General features: G+C 42.2%; 2 protein-coding genes across 15 annotated transcripts; one reads left to right on the top strand and one right to left on the bottom strand.

Moving 5' to 3' along the window:
• Nucleotides 1-759: 759 nt before the first annotated feature.
• Nucleotides 760-7,862, bottom strand: LOC143509884 (uncharacterized). 14 transcript variants are annotated; one of them, XR_013129823.1, is made up of 5 exons: nt 7,525-7,862; nt 4,947-5,037; nt 4,476-4,775; nt 4,075-4,365; nt 760-3,989 (listed from the first exon to the last, which is right to left on the bottom strand). XR_013129823.1 is itself a non-coding variant. In XM_076998712.1 (5 exons), the coding sequence occupies exons 2-5, from the start codon at nt 5,005-5,007 to the stop codon at nt 3,811-3,813; spliced, it is 834 nt and encodes a 277-aa protein (XP_076854827.1). In that variant the 5' UTR covers nt 5,008-5,009; nt 7,525-7,862; the 3' UTR covers nt 760-3,810. The 14 variants fall into 14 exon arrangements, 3 of the variants coding, with proteins under 3 accessions (XP_076854827.1, XP_076854828.1, XP_076854829.1); XM_076998712.1 differs by having other exon boundaries at nt 4,075-4,368; nt 4,947-5,009; XM_076998713.1 differs by having other exon boundaries at nt 761-3,989; nt 4,075-4,368; nt 4,476-4,649.
• Nucleotides 7,863-7,962: 100 nt separating this feature from the next.
• On the top strand, nt 7,963-17,192 carry paip1 (poly(A) binding protein interacting protein 1). Its single transcript, XM_076998710.1, has 11 exons — nt 7,963-8,517; nt 9,549-9,709; nt 9,925-10,122; nt 10,546-10,658; nt 13,710-13,821; nt 13,971-14,096; nt 14,237-14,343; nt 15,124-15,241; nt 15,617-15,671; nt 15,773-15,851; nt 16,171-17,192. Exons 1-11 carry the CDS (start codon nt 8,313-8,315, stop codon nt 16,259-16,261), a joined length of 1,365 nt encoding a protein of 454 aa, XP_076854825.1. The 5' UTR covers nt 7,963-8,312; the 3' UTR covers nt 16,262-17,192.
• Nucleotides 17,193-17,310: the final 118 nt, after the last annotated feature.

Below are 17,310 nucleotides of genomic sequence, written 5' to 3'. Positions count from 1 at the left end.
CGTGGAGAGCGATCTGCTGCCTGCAACATCCTTCAGCATGACCGGTTTGGCAGTGGGTCAGTAATGGTGTGGGATGGCATTTCTTTGGAGGGCCGCACAGCCCTCCATGTGCTCACCAGAGGTAGCCTGACTGCCATTAGGTACCGAGATGAGATCCTCAGACCCCTTGTGAGACCATAAGCTGGTGCGGTTGGCCCTGGGTTCCTCCTAATGCAGGACAATGCTAGACCTCATGTGGCTGGAGTGTGTCAGCAGTTCCTGCAAGATGAAGGCATTGAAGCTATGGACTGGCCCGCCCGTTCCCCAGACCTGAATCCGATTGAGCACATCTGGGACATCATGTCTCGCTCCATCCACCAACGTCGCGTTGCACCACAGACTGTCCAGGAGTTGGCGGATGCTTTAGTCCAGGTCTGGGAGGAGATCCCTCAGGAGACCATCCGCCACCTCATCAGGAGCATGCCCAGGCGTTGTTGGGAGGTCATACAGGCACGTGGAGGCCACACACAATACTGAGCCTCATTTTGACTTGTTTTAAGGAAATTACATCAAAGTTGGATCAGCCTGTAGGGTGTTTTTCCACTTTAATTTTGTGTGTGGCTCCAAATCCAGGCCTCCATTGGTTAATAAATTTGATTTCCATTGATGATATTTGTGTGATTTTGTTGTCAGCACAAAGTACAGAACAAAGTATTCAATGAGAATATTTCATTCATTCAGATCTAGGATGTTATTTGAGTGTTCCCTTTATTTTTTTGAGCAGTGTATTTTTGTAACATATACAAAAGACAAAGTACAAAAATTCTAAAGTACAGTAATAAGGCCATTTTGCTTGGATTAGCTGTACGATTACAAAAGCATCACAGATTCAAAAAGCATCACACCTATGTGAAATTAATTACACAAAAGCATTCACACAAACATCAATTTACAGCTATAGACAGGAAGTAACTTCAGAAAAAAAAGTACATACTGAATGAATCAGCAATGTAAAATTGAACTACAATGCAGCCCCAGACACTACTAAGAGAATCTGTAAGTGTCTTTTCATTATTTAAGACTCAATCTACCGCTAACCAATCAGCCACATAAAAAACATCACAACAGGTGTAGGAATGAAAATACTTATTTTACACTAACACACTCCATTGTCAAAACAGAACTGAAGTTGCTAGGTAGTGTTACGTACCTATGTGGGGACTGGTAACAGATATAGTGAAAGTGATGGACCGGTATATGATGAACTGTGGCAGCCGAATGCCAAAATCAACACCCACTGAGACAGCCCAAATTGAATATAGGATGACAGGAGTAATAACACCAGGTATACTTCAGGGTGACCCTCACTGAAAACAAAAACGAACAACAAAAGAATCCCACACGAACTAACGCAGGAAATGCTAATTAACCCTTTTCCAAACAAAACGTGAAACAAAGAAAACAATGTCTTTCCTAACTCCCTGATTAGCAAAACACAGAAACAAACCCTCAAACAAGAAACAAAACAGCCAGCCACCCCTACTACTGGTGCAACAAATATATATTAGAAAAATGTAGACTCAATCGTACAAAGTAAGAATCAACAACCAAATTATCAAATCGGGAATCCGAATGTGCACAAAACCGAGGCGTAGCCTCTCTCATCCATGTCCACTTCCACCTCTATACTTGATATACTGTTCTTCCTCCTCTCTCCGTCGTTACGTTAAGCCGCATCAGGTGTGGAAGGCGAAGAACGGACGGCCCCCTGTAAACAGTCTTAAAGGGGCAGACTCATAACAGACACAGGCATAACTGACATCATTATGACACAATACGACGGAGGTCATAACAGTAGGGAGCTGCCATTTCAGGTAGTTAGATATAGATTTAGAAAAAATTAATGTGTCTGGATTGTTTAATCCTGTTTCTCACTATAGCAGCTATTAGACAATAAAATTAATGAACTAAAGAATCATTAGTGTTCATTTGAAGACTGTGGCCTTAATCTTTTATGAACATCATTGCAAGGAAATGCCTGTACAAGATCATTTCAATTTACACATACAGTATCAGATGCAGTACATTTAACCTGGTTCGTTTGTCTGGTTTAAGGACAACCTGGGTTGTACACTGTAGGTGATGGTGCTCCAGACTCCAGTGTCTCTACAATACCTCCCTGGATGTCCATACAGCTGCAGCTGAACCTCTCCATCATCACTGATAATCTCACTGGTAATCCAGTACTCACTCTCCAATACGACAATAATCTCAGTAGTAATCCAGTACTCACTCTCCAATATGACTATAATCTCCTCAGAACAAGTCACTGTCTACTACCAGATGCTGGAGGTTGCTGTTCATCCAGACCACTGTTTCTACTCTGGTCCATAGACTCCTAAAAGACTCAACACACACAGAGGAGCACAACACTCTTCTACAGAGTATAGCACTCTTCTACTGAGCACGACACTCTTCTACTAAGTATAGCACTCTTCTACTGAGCTTGACACTCTTCTACTGAGTATAGTACTCTTCTTCTGAGTATAGCACTCTGCTACTGAGGTTCCTCTACTGTCTTCCTCAGTCACAAAAGGAGCCCAAAGCAAATCTCTGGTCCAGATAGTTAAAGGTCAGATAAAGGGCTGAATTAAATGATCAGCACTGGCTGTTCTTGTGGGTTCGATGTTAAGATCTTAAAACCTAACAAGTGTTACATTTCCAAAATGTGACATTTCATAGGCTAAATAACTTTCAGTATTCATTTACAAGTGAAATGATAGTTGGTGAAATATGAACATTCAAATTTATATGAAGAAATATTCAAAAAGGCACATCATTGGAAGCTTTTACTGCTAAGTGTGATACCGATTTAGCGTCAAAATGGAATTATAACCTACTCAGACATTTAAAAAATTCTCTGAAATATGTTGTAGTCCAGTTTCAGTGAAAAGGACAGTCTCACAGATGTAAACATCACCCTCACATAGCCCACGGGTTCTAGTACAGGTGTAAACACAACCCATGCACAAGCCAGAGTGTTGAGCCAGTGTTCTTGTCTGTGTAATATAGTCCTAGAGTGACAGAAACATTTTCACCAATACTGTGCAGTTCAGTCCAGATGCAGACTCTGAATAAAAAACAAACACCTGCAGCTATACAAACACCAAACCAGAGGTGTCAATTCCAGGTTCAGAAAGTAAAAGTCCTCAACAGTATTTTGCTCAGGCTTCTTGGATTGTGTTGATTCCACTAATTTTACCTGGATTGCACTAATTAGAAGATCTAGAAAGCTTGAGCAAAATCCTGGTGAGGAGTTTTACTTTCTGAACCTGGAATTGGCACCTCTGCATCAAACACATACACCACTTACTGCTAAATAAATACTCAGTTCTCTCTCACACACACAAGCCAACAGCTACTGATTAAGCGGCTAACAAAGCTCTAACTGAAACTGTAGAGAACGTCAGTCACACTGACAATATGACCATCTCAGTAATTATCCTGTACTCACTTCCTACATGATGGTAGTGTCACTGATAATCCAGCACAGTGCTAACATGATCATCCAGCACTTATTACCAACATGACTACAACCTCACTGGTAATCCAGTACTCACTGCCAACAATAATCTTCTCAGAACAAGTCACTGCAGGTTCCTTCATGCAGACCTGCTGCTCCTCTGATGCCGTCTCCCAAAGTTCTTCAAGGTTCTCTCACCACAGAGACACACACACACGTCCACAGTCTCATAAATTTCTCCATGGGATGCCCAACACACACAGTGATGGTCACATTTCATGATAACATTCATGTGAATACTGATGTGGTTATAGCTGACTGGTTCCGTCCACTCCAAATCTATTCTGGAGGTGCTGATTGGTTCTCCACTGCCTCACGTTGATCACCACTGATCCCACAAACAAAAGCACCATCACCAGTAGAATCAGAGTCCACACCCACACTGGTACAGAGACCCCCTGCCCTCTGACTGGATGTGGCTGGATTTCTACAACACACAGAAACAAACAGAGATACCTCTTTAAACTTGAGATTAATCCCCACACAAACTTAGAATGACAATCAACACCCACCTTCCACAATAACTGTGTATGTATGAATGACTTCTTCATTATTGATGTCCTGGATGGTGTAAACTCCACTATCAGATGGTGCTGTTCCTCTCAGCTCAACAACAGAGATGAGTGATGCTCTCTGACTGTATTCATCTTTGCACTGCAGTGAGCGTTCATGCACTGTGCAGATCTGTCCACTAGAGGGAGCCGCTGCATCTGTGCTGTTATAAATCACCTCCACTGGCTCTGATATGGGCAAATGCAGGACCAGAGGATCACCAGGCTTCATTTTAACTGAAGATTTCAAGGCTGCTGAGGAAACAAATTAGTATCTTCATTATAATATACAGTATCTTTGACCATGTAACTACTGTAATAATGCTACTGTATTAACTGGGTAATAAACTGAGGACACTGACCCTCTATCTGCAGAGTCACATCACAGATGTATTTATCATTACAGGTACAGGTGTACCAGGCCCTCTTAGTGTAATCAACATCAGTGATGGTGAGGGAGAGATCTCCCTTCAGGTACTGATCATGGGACATGTGAAATCCCTCCTGTGACTGACAGGATATCTGGTCACACTGAGCTAGAATGTCACGTTGTTTATGGGACACAGTCCACGTGACCAGACCAGAACACGTATGATTACAGGGGAGAGTAGCAGCACCATAAAGATTCACCTTCACTGAAGGGAAAGAGCCTGGAAGACAAACTTTAAAAGATTTAAAAAATAATAAAAATGAATTACAATGTATATATTTTCCATTGTGATTATGTAACAATTTCATTTCATCATTTATTTTCATATTACTACAAAGAAAGTTAAATGGTTCAAAAATGGTTCAAACCTGATGATCTCAGAGAACCAGTTCAGTCCACTTACCGGTTATGACCATCAGCAGCAGTAACAGCAAGACACAGTGACACCTGCAGCAGGACAGCATGACTGACGAGACAAGATAACCCAGTCAGTACTGTACAGAGGAGACAGGAGAACACAGTCAGTACTGTACAAAGGTTGTAACAGCTATTGTGTATTGGAACTGTTGTGTATTGTGGTAATATGCAGCTTCTGCTGGTCACATTTTTGCTGCTTGAAATATTAAACATCATATTACCACAATGTAGGAAATACGACAACACAAATGTTTCTTCAAACAAACCAGCATAAACGAGCAGAAATTGTCTATTTCTGATCACATGAGGTGCCAGCTTCATGCAGGGTCGCCATACTTCAAGGCACATTTAGTTGCTCTGCCATAGCGCTCAATTTGGCAATAATAAAACTTGCCTGTACTGCTTAGCGTGCTATAGTCCCGTCCTGAGTGGCTACCTGAGGGGAAAAGATGTGGAACCCGTTTGGATGATTAAAGTGGAGGGCTGTGGAATCTGATTGGCTGACTGTAGTGGAAGACCATGAAAATGAATTCTGCTTGTAATGCATTTTCAAAATGATGCATTTTGACACAGATTGAGCGCTGTTGGTATCGTAATATTATTGTATTTCCCCTTTAACATTTGAATTTTTACATCTTTTTAGCATGGTGGTGAAGTTGAAAATTACATTTCAAATGCATTATCACAGAATGCAAATGCATATTAAGTTAATAACATTTTAATTCTAAGTTTGATACAACCTTTGTTTGATCACATGGAATTTGATCATTCAAATTGGAAAATACATTTTCATTTAAATAAATGCACAAATAAAGCATCCAAATGTATGTGTAAATTAAATATTAATAGACATCTACCAGATTGCAAATAGAAAAGGAATTATTGCAATTGAATTTGAATTCTGAGATCAAAGTTGCTTGTATGAGTGCAACATGTAAATGCAAATTTAGGATTACATTGCCATTTTGCGTATTACATTTTAATTTTAATTCTAAGACCGATTCACTTCCATACATACCCACATGACAGGAATATTATTATTAAATAATTATTATTTAAAAATAGCAACACCAAAAAACCACGTCACATAACCTCCAAAATGACATTTTTGTTCCTATTACATTGGTAAGAGTTGGCATGCACAACATGTGGTGGGAACAAAAGACAAAAGTACATTAACGTAAAGTACACAAAGTACTCGCATTTGAACCCTTTGGGCAACACGGTGGCTTGGTGGTTAGCACATTTGCCTCTCAGCACTGAGAGTTCAAGTCCCTGTCTGAGTGGAGTTTCCATGTTCTCCCCGTGTTTGCGTGGGATCTCCGGTTTCCTCCCACAGTCCAAAAACATGGAGGATAGGTAAAATTGGCGGTCCCTGACAAATTCTGCCTGAGTGTGTGTCTGTGTCTCTCTCTGTTCAATAATAAGCAGTCGTCTGAGTGTCTGTGCATGAATGTGTGTGTGCTTGTATGCCCAGTGGTGGATGGTGCTCTGCCACTAGGGTTTGTCCTCTCTCCCCTTCCTGCACCCCATTCAGTCCCCCAGGGGGCTGTGGATCCCGGTAGAGAGTACGCTGTGCGCAATTGGCTGCTGCTTCTCGCTGGTGTGTGTGTGATTGGTTGTCTGAGACTTGTACCTTTGTTCAAATTGTAAAGCGTCTTGGGTATATAAATTGAACATTCATTCATTCATTCAAATAATGATTGGCGGGATCAATGGCTGTATTGTAAACACAGCCGCGACCACTTTAACATCAAGCTAGGTTTATACTTGACGCGTCGCAACCGGCGCAACCGCGCACCGAAAATGAAGTAATCTCGCGCGCTGTCGCTTCATTTGCTTCTGCAATGAACAAAGTCATGTTTGCAGGGTTCATACACCTTTACAAGGTGAAATTCAAGCACTTCAAGGTCCATTTCAGTATTTCCCAGCATATTAAACTTTATTAAGTTTAATAAATATTAAATTATTAAATATTAAACTTAATTAAGTTTAATAAACTTAATTAAGTTTAATATATATACATATACTCGAAATGATTCGAAATAATTCGTTTTTTAATCATATTACTTAATGGTTGTACATTTTCAAAACGTCAAATCTTAACGTCTTTCGCCCTGGAATTACAAGAGGCTCGTATTTGTTACCGTAATACAAGAACTACTCAGTCAGATAGCCATTTGTTGTGAAACGAAAAACAGTTACAACTTCAAGCATTTTCAAGCACTTTAGCCTAAATTGCAGCATTTTTCAAACCTGCAACACAATGCAATATTAAAATTGGTCAGGTAAATGTTCCTTCCCCTGTTTTTGAAGGGTGTTTCTTTCTACCACATGTCGTTTCGGAGAACACTGCAAAGAATTTGACGCGCCAAATATAAATGACTCCGCCGCTCGCGCCAGTTCGTGCGAGGTGTGCGGAGTCGCGCGCTACGGTCACTCGTGAAAGTATAACTGACAATACTCGTCTATTATATATTAGTGTTTTAGGCATTAGCTGGCCACGGTCCCATGAGTCCTTTTCGGTCAGTTTCCGACTAACGTGTAAGCAAATTTAAACTTACCACCTAGAGACAAGCAGGGTTCCCGGGAACAAAAATCTCATAAGCAAAAACAATTATACCAGGTTTCTATGACTGTTCTCATTTTAACATATTATTCATTCTTCTGCTCGATTTGCTTCCAGCCCAGACACTGAATGAATACGGGGTTTGTAAGCGCTGCAAAAAAGTCTCGCCTTTCAAAACACCGTGGTAAATTTGGCTCAGCGTTCTATATTCGCCAGATATTCACGAAAGAATGGGCTCGTTATTTAAAAGCAGATAGTGTATGCGATAAATACCTATTACGCAAGATGTGAAAAGACCACATCTATGAATTAACGACGAGCTCATGCTTGCCGATAAACGCTTCAGTGCCAAGACGTCTTTTCAAAATAAAAGTCATTGGGTACAACTTTTAAACATGCTCTCCCTGGTGGTCTTATTCGGTAGAAAGAAGATATGAGGTGTTGCCCAAACGTTGAGGAAACGCAAAAAATGAATAAACTTCCAAATTCTAGGGAATTAGAATTGCATTAAGTTGCGGTAATACGGTAGGTGGCGGTATTGGTGTCGGTCTTCCTAAGACAAACAATAGCAGAGGAAGAAGACGCGTGACTAGCTGCAGGGCTAACGTCACACTCCTCAAGCACTAGCAGCTAACCAGCGTTAGCCTGTTAGCTAAACATGAAAGACAGGCAGTGTGCAGTCGGGCACCTAATATTTCGTATTTGACGTTCTGGCAAGACACGTTGCACGATTTTTCTCGAATACATCACATCTCGTCAGAAACCGTCTCGCTTTATTAAGTAATGACGGATAGTTTCAACAGGGCGCCCGGGGCGGGCAGGAACCTCGGAGCGCCGAGCCCCGCCGGCCTGGTGGAAGTGATCGGCCCCTTCCAGCCCGAGCGGGGGCACGGAGACTCCAGAGCTTCGGTGTTCGTTCAGCACGAACCGCTCAGACAGCCGCGGACATGTCCTCCCCCGCCCGAGGACACCGGTAGCGGAGGGACAGGTGACCGTACTGGACAACGAGCTGAGCTAGTTAGCTCAACTATGTGGTTAAGACACTTGACTTAACCACCATCGTAGAGAGTTACATAGATTATATAGTTATAGTTACATAGATTATATAGAGTTAAAGAGTTACGATTATAGATTTACAAAGATTATAGTTATAGTTACATAATTATATAGTTATAGTTACATAGATTATAGAGAGTTACATAGATTATAGTTATAGAGAGTTACATAGATTATATATAGTTGTAGAGGGTTACATAGATTATATTTAGTTACATAGGTTATATAGTTATAGAGAGTTACATAGATTATATTTAGTTACATAGGTTATATAGTTATAGAGAGTTACATAGATTATATAGAATTGTAGAGAGTTACATAGATTATATTTAGTTACATAGGTTATATAGAGTTACATAGATTATATAGAGTTACATAGATTATATAGAGTTATAGAGAGTTATTAGCGCCTGGCCAAGATGAGAGCTCAACCAGCTTCAACGGTCACCTAGGCAGGAAACTGAAACTTAACATTAATCTGCGCTTGCTGTATATTTATAACTAGTTAGCGTATATAGCTAGCTAACCTAGCTAGCTAGCTAACTTTATTGCCAACTAGCTATCATAATATTCACGACAGTTAGACAGTTGTTATATTATTATAACGGTTTCAGGCGTATGTCTGTGTTAACCTTGTTGATCTGACATTGTTGGCTGTCAAAAAGGCTGCTAGCCAGCCGGCTAGGTTTCTGTTTAAGCGAACTAGTTAACTGTGTTTTCACATCTGTGCTTTTAACATAGCTAGTGTAGATCATTATCTAGCCGTGTTAGCTCTAGAGACACTACGTGAGCTGGTCAGCTCATCTAAACTCGCCCTTCACGTACCCGAGGGGAGACATTCACGTCTCGTTCTCACATTTATTTTAAAGGGTTATTTCCTGCTCCCGTAGGTTTTACTACGTTAAAATCGAGGTCATCGGGTCCTTAGCAGAAGGACTTAACCGGGTTTTGTTTTATTGCTAGGTGGTACGGACAGTAGAGTATCGTCTCAGCTCTCACACCCAGCGCACGGTGACCGCGGCGAGCCCGTCGTGAGGAGCCAGACTGCAGAGTCTCTGGTGCGGAACTCGCAGCTGTCCGCCAGCGCCCCCGAGTTCGTCCCGGCCTCACTCCCTCCACCACACGTGAGAAACAGCTCATCTTACTGCTAGTAAAACTTTGAACTTTAGAATGCCTTAAGTTTTTCTATGGGATCGGTCAGGCAATGATGATGATGGATCAGTTGTGATGAGTCCTTTTTCTGTCCTGTAAAGTGTTTGTTTTTACATGTTAAAAACATGTTAAAACATGTAAAACGTGTATTGTGGGTGCTGATTGATGTGTGTGACCCCTCTGGTAGGACGACGTATATGAGGATGGCTCTGAAGGCTACTACACAGAACCCTCAATGGCCGACTGGGTTCAGGAGGTTCTCAGCCACCTAAATTCATCGCCGGGGTCCTTTGAGTCGGATATTGATGAGATCACGGCCACGCTGAACAACTGGGTGACCACAATGGAAATACTACAGCAGCTTGTAGAGCTTGTTTTCACACAGGTACACACACACGCACACAGGTACACACGCAACTACATACACATTCTCATTAGGAGGTACTAATAACGAACAATTATCAAATTTGCACTATTTAACGCTTTAGAGTCAAGTCAACTATGGCTAACAGAAATGCTACACTTTATTACACTTGAGTGTTTCAAAATGACAGCATGATCAAACACAGCCAAAAATGTCACCCCCGAGTTTGTTCCTTGTATAAAAAACTGACTTTTTGAATGTGTGTTTGTCCACAAACACATCAACAGCAGTAATAATATGAAATGCAGTGTGAAAGCAAATTTAGCACAACACACCTATCAGATCATTAAAAATGGGTGTGCATGCTGAAGAGTAAACGTAGCAGTGTGTGTTCTGCCGAGCGTCCCTGCCCCCAGCGCTGATCCTCTCTGGTGTGCTCTGTAGTCCACGTCCATGCCCAACTTCACCTACACGGGGGCGCGGCTGTGCAACCACCTGTCCCAGCACCTCACGCAGAGTCCAGGCCGAGCCAGCTTCAGACAACTGCTGCTGAAACGGTAACACCACCACCACCACACCATCCTGAGGACTGGATCACTGACACACACACACTGGAGCACTGACACTGGATCACTGACACACACTGGATGCGTACAAACACACACACACTGGATCACTGACACACACACTGTATTGCTGACTCACACTCAGTGTATCTCTGACTCGTGCATGCGCGCACTGGATCACTGACACATGCACACTGGATCTTGGTGGATTGGATTCACCAGTCTGAGATGAGCACTCATTCAGACATTTTATTCTGTAGAACAAACTCGGATCAAAAACAGGATGCATTAATAAGGTCATTCCAAAGTGCAACTTGTTGGCTTTCAGAAACATTAAAAGAAGAAAAGAAACAGTGTGGAAACAAAGTAAATGTTACTTTTATTGAGCAAGCACAGGGAAAAAATATGGAATCACTCAATTCTGAGGAAAAAAGTATGGAATCACTCAAATTGGAGGTAGAAAATAAGGACACACCCAGTCAGTTTCCTTTCCCTAAATGGACACCTGCCTCAGATTAGATCTGCTCGTTAGTCTGCAGTTAAAAACACCAGGACCTGCAGTCATGACACCTTGGAGGGCTGCTAGACGAAGTGGAGTGGCAAGAACCATGACTCCAACAAGAGAAATGTCTCTTGAAACAAAAGAGAGGATTTTGAAACTTCTTGAAGAAGATAACTCTTCACACATGGTTGCTAAAGATGTGGGCGGTTCACAGTCAGCTGTATCCAAGTTATGGACCAAATACAAACAGCATGGAATGATTGTTAAAGCCAAGCATACTGGTAAACCAAGAAATACTTCAAAGCGTCAAGACAAAGAACTTGAGGCCATTTGTCTTGAAAACCGAAAAAGTACAATTAAACAGATGAAGCATAAATGGGAGGGAGTTGGAGCCAATGTATGTGATCGAACCATGAGAAATCACCTAAAGGAAGTGGGATTTCAATACAGGAATGCTAAAAAAACCATCATTGACACCTAAACAGAAAAGAACAAGACTGCAATGGGCTAAGGAGAGGCAATCATGGACTGTGGATGACTGGATGACAGTTATCTTCAGTGATGAGTAAAGAATCTGCATTGGACAAGGTGATGATGCTGGAACTTTTGTTTGGTGTCATTACAGTGAGATTTATAAAGAGGACTGCCTGACGAAAACAACCACATTTTCACAGTCCTTGATGATATGGGGCTGCATGTCAGGCAAAGGCACTGGGAGATGACTGTGGTTAATTCTTCTATCAATGCACAAGTTTACATTGACATTTTGGACATTTTTTCTCATTCCTTTAATTGAACAGATGTTTGGAGATGATGAAAAAATTTTCCAAGATGACTGCATCGTGCCATAGGGCAAAAACAGTGAAGGCATTCCTTGGAGAAAGACACATTCAGTCGATGTCATGGCCTGCAAATAGTCCAGATCTCAACCCAAATCAAAAGCTGTGGTGGAATGGTCCACAAAAAGGCTCCGACCTGCAAAGCTGATCTCGCAACTGCTGTCAGAGAGTTGGCACCAAATTGAAGAATACTGTTTGTCACTCATCAAGTCCAGGTGCCTCAGGGACTGCAAGTTGTTATAAAAGCCAAAGGTGGTGCAACTCAATACTAGTGATGTATTTTGAATGTTCTTTTGTTTTTCTGTTTTTCAAGATTCCATATTTTTTTCCTCAGAATTGAGTGATTCCATATTTTTTTCCTGTGGTTGCTCAATAACAGTAACATTTACTTTGTTTCCACAATGTTATTTATTTATTTATTTATTTATTTTCGTGTTTCTGAAAGCCAACAAGTTGAACTTTAGAATGACCTTATTATTTATTGCATCATGTTTTTGATCTCAGTTTGTTCTACAAAGTAAAATGTCTGAATGAGTGCTCATCCCAGACTGGTGATTCCATACTGTTTGCCAGGGGTTGTACATATAAGTGGCTGATAATTGTGGGCAGCGACAACTGGAGCTACCAAGGTAATATATAAAATAGTTATTTTCCATCTCCTGTCTCCAAACTTATCCTGGTATTGACTTGAGAGATGACTTGGACTCTAGCCAAAAGACTTGTGTCTTGACTTGTATTTTGCAACTTTTTAACATCTCTGATGTGTATGCACACACACACACACACTGACGCTGACACACACTTGATCAGACTCGCACTGACACGTCAACTTGAAGCACACAGATCACTCACGCAAACATTTTCCCATGGAAACATTCACTAGTGATTCAACTCTAAGCCTCTGAAACTGTAGGGGGCAGAATAAGGTGAGAATAAGCAACCACCCTGAACTGCCTGAAGCAGCTATAACCCCTGCACATCTGATTGGGAAAATGTTTGTGAACAAAGGAACACGTGCCTCTTTCAGCAAACACTTAAAGAAACACAGAAGATCTCAGTCAACACACAACTTGACATCAGTTGTGTGTGTGCTATCAGTTTACATTTTAGGGGAACTGACATGTCAGTTTACATTGGAATATTAAGTCAGTGCTGATGTTTGATTTGCCTGGATGTAAATTAACTAGTGTCTTGATTTATATTGTAGAGGGATGTAATGAGCATGTAATGATTGTTGAATTAAATGGCATTGTGCATACAGCTTATAGGTCAACCGGAAACGTGATGTGTGTTGGCATGGACTCACACAAGCTTAGTTGCTTTGGTCATTTTAGAGAACTATGATGTGATGTGTTTAGTCTAGAACTTTCATTTACAGTTCTACAATTTTATTCTTTTGTTTAAAGGTTATCAACCTAAGTTAAACTAACCCATCCATCCATCCATCCTAATCCACTATCTATCCGCTACTGATCATCTGCTAAATCAAAACAAAATTAAAACCTCAATAAACTACAATGAAAGGAACATTAGATTTGTCTGTTTGCGCCCTTCATTGACCAAACTCTTCAAGTTTGACTGAAAACAAACATAACGTAATGTGTGTGTGTGTGTGTGTATGTGTATTATATATTAGTTTTAATGAAATTTTCTTTACTAGCCATTTTGTTTTATGGTGTGTGTGTGTGTGTGTGTGTGTAGGTGTCATGTGGAGTTTGAGCGGAGGATGCAGGCTCTAGCCGGGGATGAGCAGACTCAGAGGAGGTTTCACTCCTATGTGCTGTTTCTGGGAGAGCTCTACCTCAACCTGGAGGTACACACACACACACACAGTCTGTTTAGACTCTTAAGAACATGAGAGTTCCTTCTATAGAGGAATCTAAATTGCTTAGGTATGAAAGTTATGGAAAATGTTATAGATTATTGGAGGGTTTCCCACCCCCACTCTCTCACACCCCCCAGGTGAGGACGGGGAAGGCTCCACCATCACGGGCCGACGTCCTGCTCGGTGCACTGAAGGATCTGATTGATACGCTTTGCTCTCACCCTACGGACGCTAACCTCATCTGTGCCATCAAACTGCTCAAGGTAACACTGGTCGTCTGTACACACACACACACACACACACACACAGTCAGGAAGGAACTTCATCAGTCCGAGCAAAGATCACCCTTTAGTTCAATGCTGTGTGTGTGTGTGTGTGTGTGTGTGTGTGTGTGTGTGTGTAGCTTACAGGCTCTGTTCTGGAGGATGCGTGGAAGCACAAAGGCCTGAACCACATGGATGACCTGATCCAGAGGATGAAGGACATCTTGCTGGATGCTAAAGGCAGCAGGTGGGTGGATTGTGTGTGGGTGGGTGTGTAGGTGTGTGGGTGGCTGTGTATGTGTGTTTGAGGTTGTGTGAGCAAGTGGGTAGGTGTGTGTGAGGGTGAGTAAGTGAGTGTGGGTGTATCTGGGTGTGTACAGTGCCTCAGTGAAGCCCTCTGTTCACTCTGTACACCTAAACAACTTGAACTATGTCTCACCATGAGAGACCATTCGTGGTTCAAAGATGGAGATTTTATATCTCAAGCAGATTCTAAATATGACCAAAACAGCGTTTAGATTGAGCACCTCTGATCTGTCAATATAAACACACATCAGTGTAGGCTCTATTGGAACAGAACCCTGACTATACGTCCTCAGATGAACCCGGGAGGGTGTTATTATTCTGGTATAGTGGAACCTTTTACACACATTAATTTTTCACACAAAGCAAAAAATAGTTATGCTTCTAAAATCTGATTGGCTAAACTGTATTGGAAGCCAATGTAAAATCCTCCGTATATGCACAATATACAATACACAGATTCTGTTGGCTGGTGGAAATGATTAACTGTAATTTACATTTAAGGCAGATGCCTTATCCAGAGCGACTTACAATGTGCACTTTAGTGATCACTAGAGGGCTGTGGTACCCTAGCCCAGTGCAGGGGGAGGAGTTGGGGTTAAGTGCTCAAGGTCACTTCAGTCATGGCCTTGGGCCTGGGAATCAAACCCACAACCATGACTGCCCCACTGTGCATGCGTGTATGTGCGGTGTGTGTCCGCGTGCATGCGTATGCGTGTGTTAGGAACGTGAGGGAGATGTTGCTACAGCTGGTGGAGGTGAGGTCCAGTAATTGGGGGCGAGTGAACGCCGCAGCTGCGTACAGTGAAGCTACGCCCGACAACGATCCCAACTACTACATGGTACGTTCAAAAACAGCTAAATTAATGGCTGTTAATTTAGAACAGCTACTGTTGAATGGTAAATTTGTAGTACATGTGGTATATTTGAGTGCTACAAACTTTATTTAATGATTTTTTTTTTTACATTTCTTTTTTTTTTTGGTTAAATCTTCGACTGATATACTGTGTGTGTGTGTGTTCAACCTTTACCTGTCCTGTCCAGCCTGTGTGTGTGTGATGGTCCTGGTATGTGTGATCAGTGATGCTGTTGGATGTGTTTGGTTAGTGGTGTTATTTGGTGTGTGTGTGTGTGTGTGTGTGTGTGTGTGTGTGTGTGTGTGTGTTGAGTAGTGGTCCTGGTGTGTCCAGTAATCCTGATGTTTCTCTTCCTCTCAGAACGAGCCCACATTCTACACTGCAGATGGAACTCCTTTCACAGCCGCAGATCCAGGTGCGTATCTGTGCACAAGTGTGTGTGTGTGTGTGAGCGCGTGTGTGTGCATGTTAACGATGTTTAAGTGTTATGGACGCTCTCTGCTCTGTTGACATCAGAATACTCAGAGAAGTACCAGGAGATTCTAGAGAGAGAGGACTTGTATCCTGAGCTCTTTGAGGAGAATGGCAATGAAGCGTGAGTCACACACACACACACCCCCCACACACACACCCCAACATGCCCACACACAGAAACATGCACTTTTTTGCTGATTCTATGCATTGCGGTGAGGTCTTAGTTGGATGTTCTAACTACTGCCACAGGGCCTCTGCCCATCCAACCTTACAGCTTGGTCTTTGTGGCCTCAGTTGCTGTCCAGCAGGGGTGATGGAGTCCATGTTCAAAGTGTGTGTGTGTGTGTGTGTGTGTGTGTGTGTGTGTGTGTGTGTGTGTGTGTGTGTGTGTGTGTGTGTGTGTGTGTGTGTGTGTGTGTGTGTGTGTGTGTATGCTGCAGACTTTATGCTGATGAGGAGGAGATGGACCCTGAGATTGAGGAGGCATTCGAGAAGTTTTGCCTGGAGTCTGAGGGGAGAAGAAAGCCATAGAATCAGCTGACTGATGCGCCATCTGACCGTCGGCTTCCAGTCTCAGCTGCTGAACACTCACAGCTGCTCTGTGCTGCCCCCAATGGAGCCCAGAGAAACTCCACTTTTAGCTGGTTTTATTTTGCGTAGTTTAAGCCCATAATCGGATTGTTTTCCGGCTGGGGTTTTTGTTTGTGCTGGATTTAATTTGATGCATCAGCAGTGAGTCCTAGCAACAGTTGCTGGATGGTTCCTGCCTGGTTTCTTCTGCTCTGTGTTTCGTTGTTGTCGCTCGTGTCGATGGCCAAGCAGTCATGATCAAAACCATCTACAGTGGGTCTTTGTCTGAGAAGCAGAGTAGGAGAAAGTACATGTGGAGTTTGATCACTAATTGACTGCTTCCAGAAAAGAATTGAAGCTACAGCAGTGGGAGGGGCTTGGAGCAGAGTAATACAACAGTGGCGCTGTGCAGTTTTGCTCTGAGCGCCATGTAGATGAGGTTTTGACACCTAAGCTACTTCCTCATATAGGGAGAAAAATGTCTGGTTTTCAGAGTTTACAAAAAAAAGTGGAGGGGGGGTGTCCTTGAAATTTTGAGTTTTTCTTTGTGCGTGCTCTTCCTTTATCAGGTTCATTTTGAACCTTTTAAAGAATTTTACAGATTTGATGCACTTCCTGGAGATGGTCACACATGACACTCCACTATCAGTTTGGGTTTGTGGATCCAGAAGTTAGACCCTTGGACTGGTGGGAGGAGACAAGGGTGGGGCAGACCGGGGAGTGGGCGGAGCAAGAAGCAACCTGGTCAAACAAGGATTCACAACCACTGTGACATTCAGCACTGTCCAATCCTCCATCACCACATTGATTCCACATACAGGAATGTTTATTTTATTATGGTATTGTAAATATTTACAGCACTGTTTGCCTGAAATAAATCTTTATAACATTACTGCTCTGTGTTGTGGCTATGTAATTCTTTGGTTTGTAAATGTTTTAACAAATTACCATATATATCTTTTTCAATGCACTGACGACATAAAATATGCGCATTCTGGGACACTATACCG

This window comes from Brachyhypopomus gauderio, chromosome 3 (assembly GCF_052324685.1).
Source record: "Brachyhypopomus gauderio isolate BG-103 chromosome 3, BGAUD_0.2, whole genome shotgun sequence".
NCBI classification, from domain to species: Eukaryota; Metazoa; Chordata; class Actinopteri; order Gymnotiformes; family Hypopomidae; genus Brachyhypopomus; species Brachyhypopomus gauderio.
This window is presented reverse-complemented; position numbering and strand designations above follow the sequence as displayed.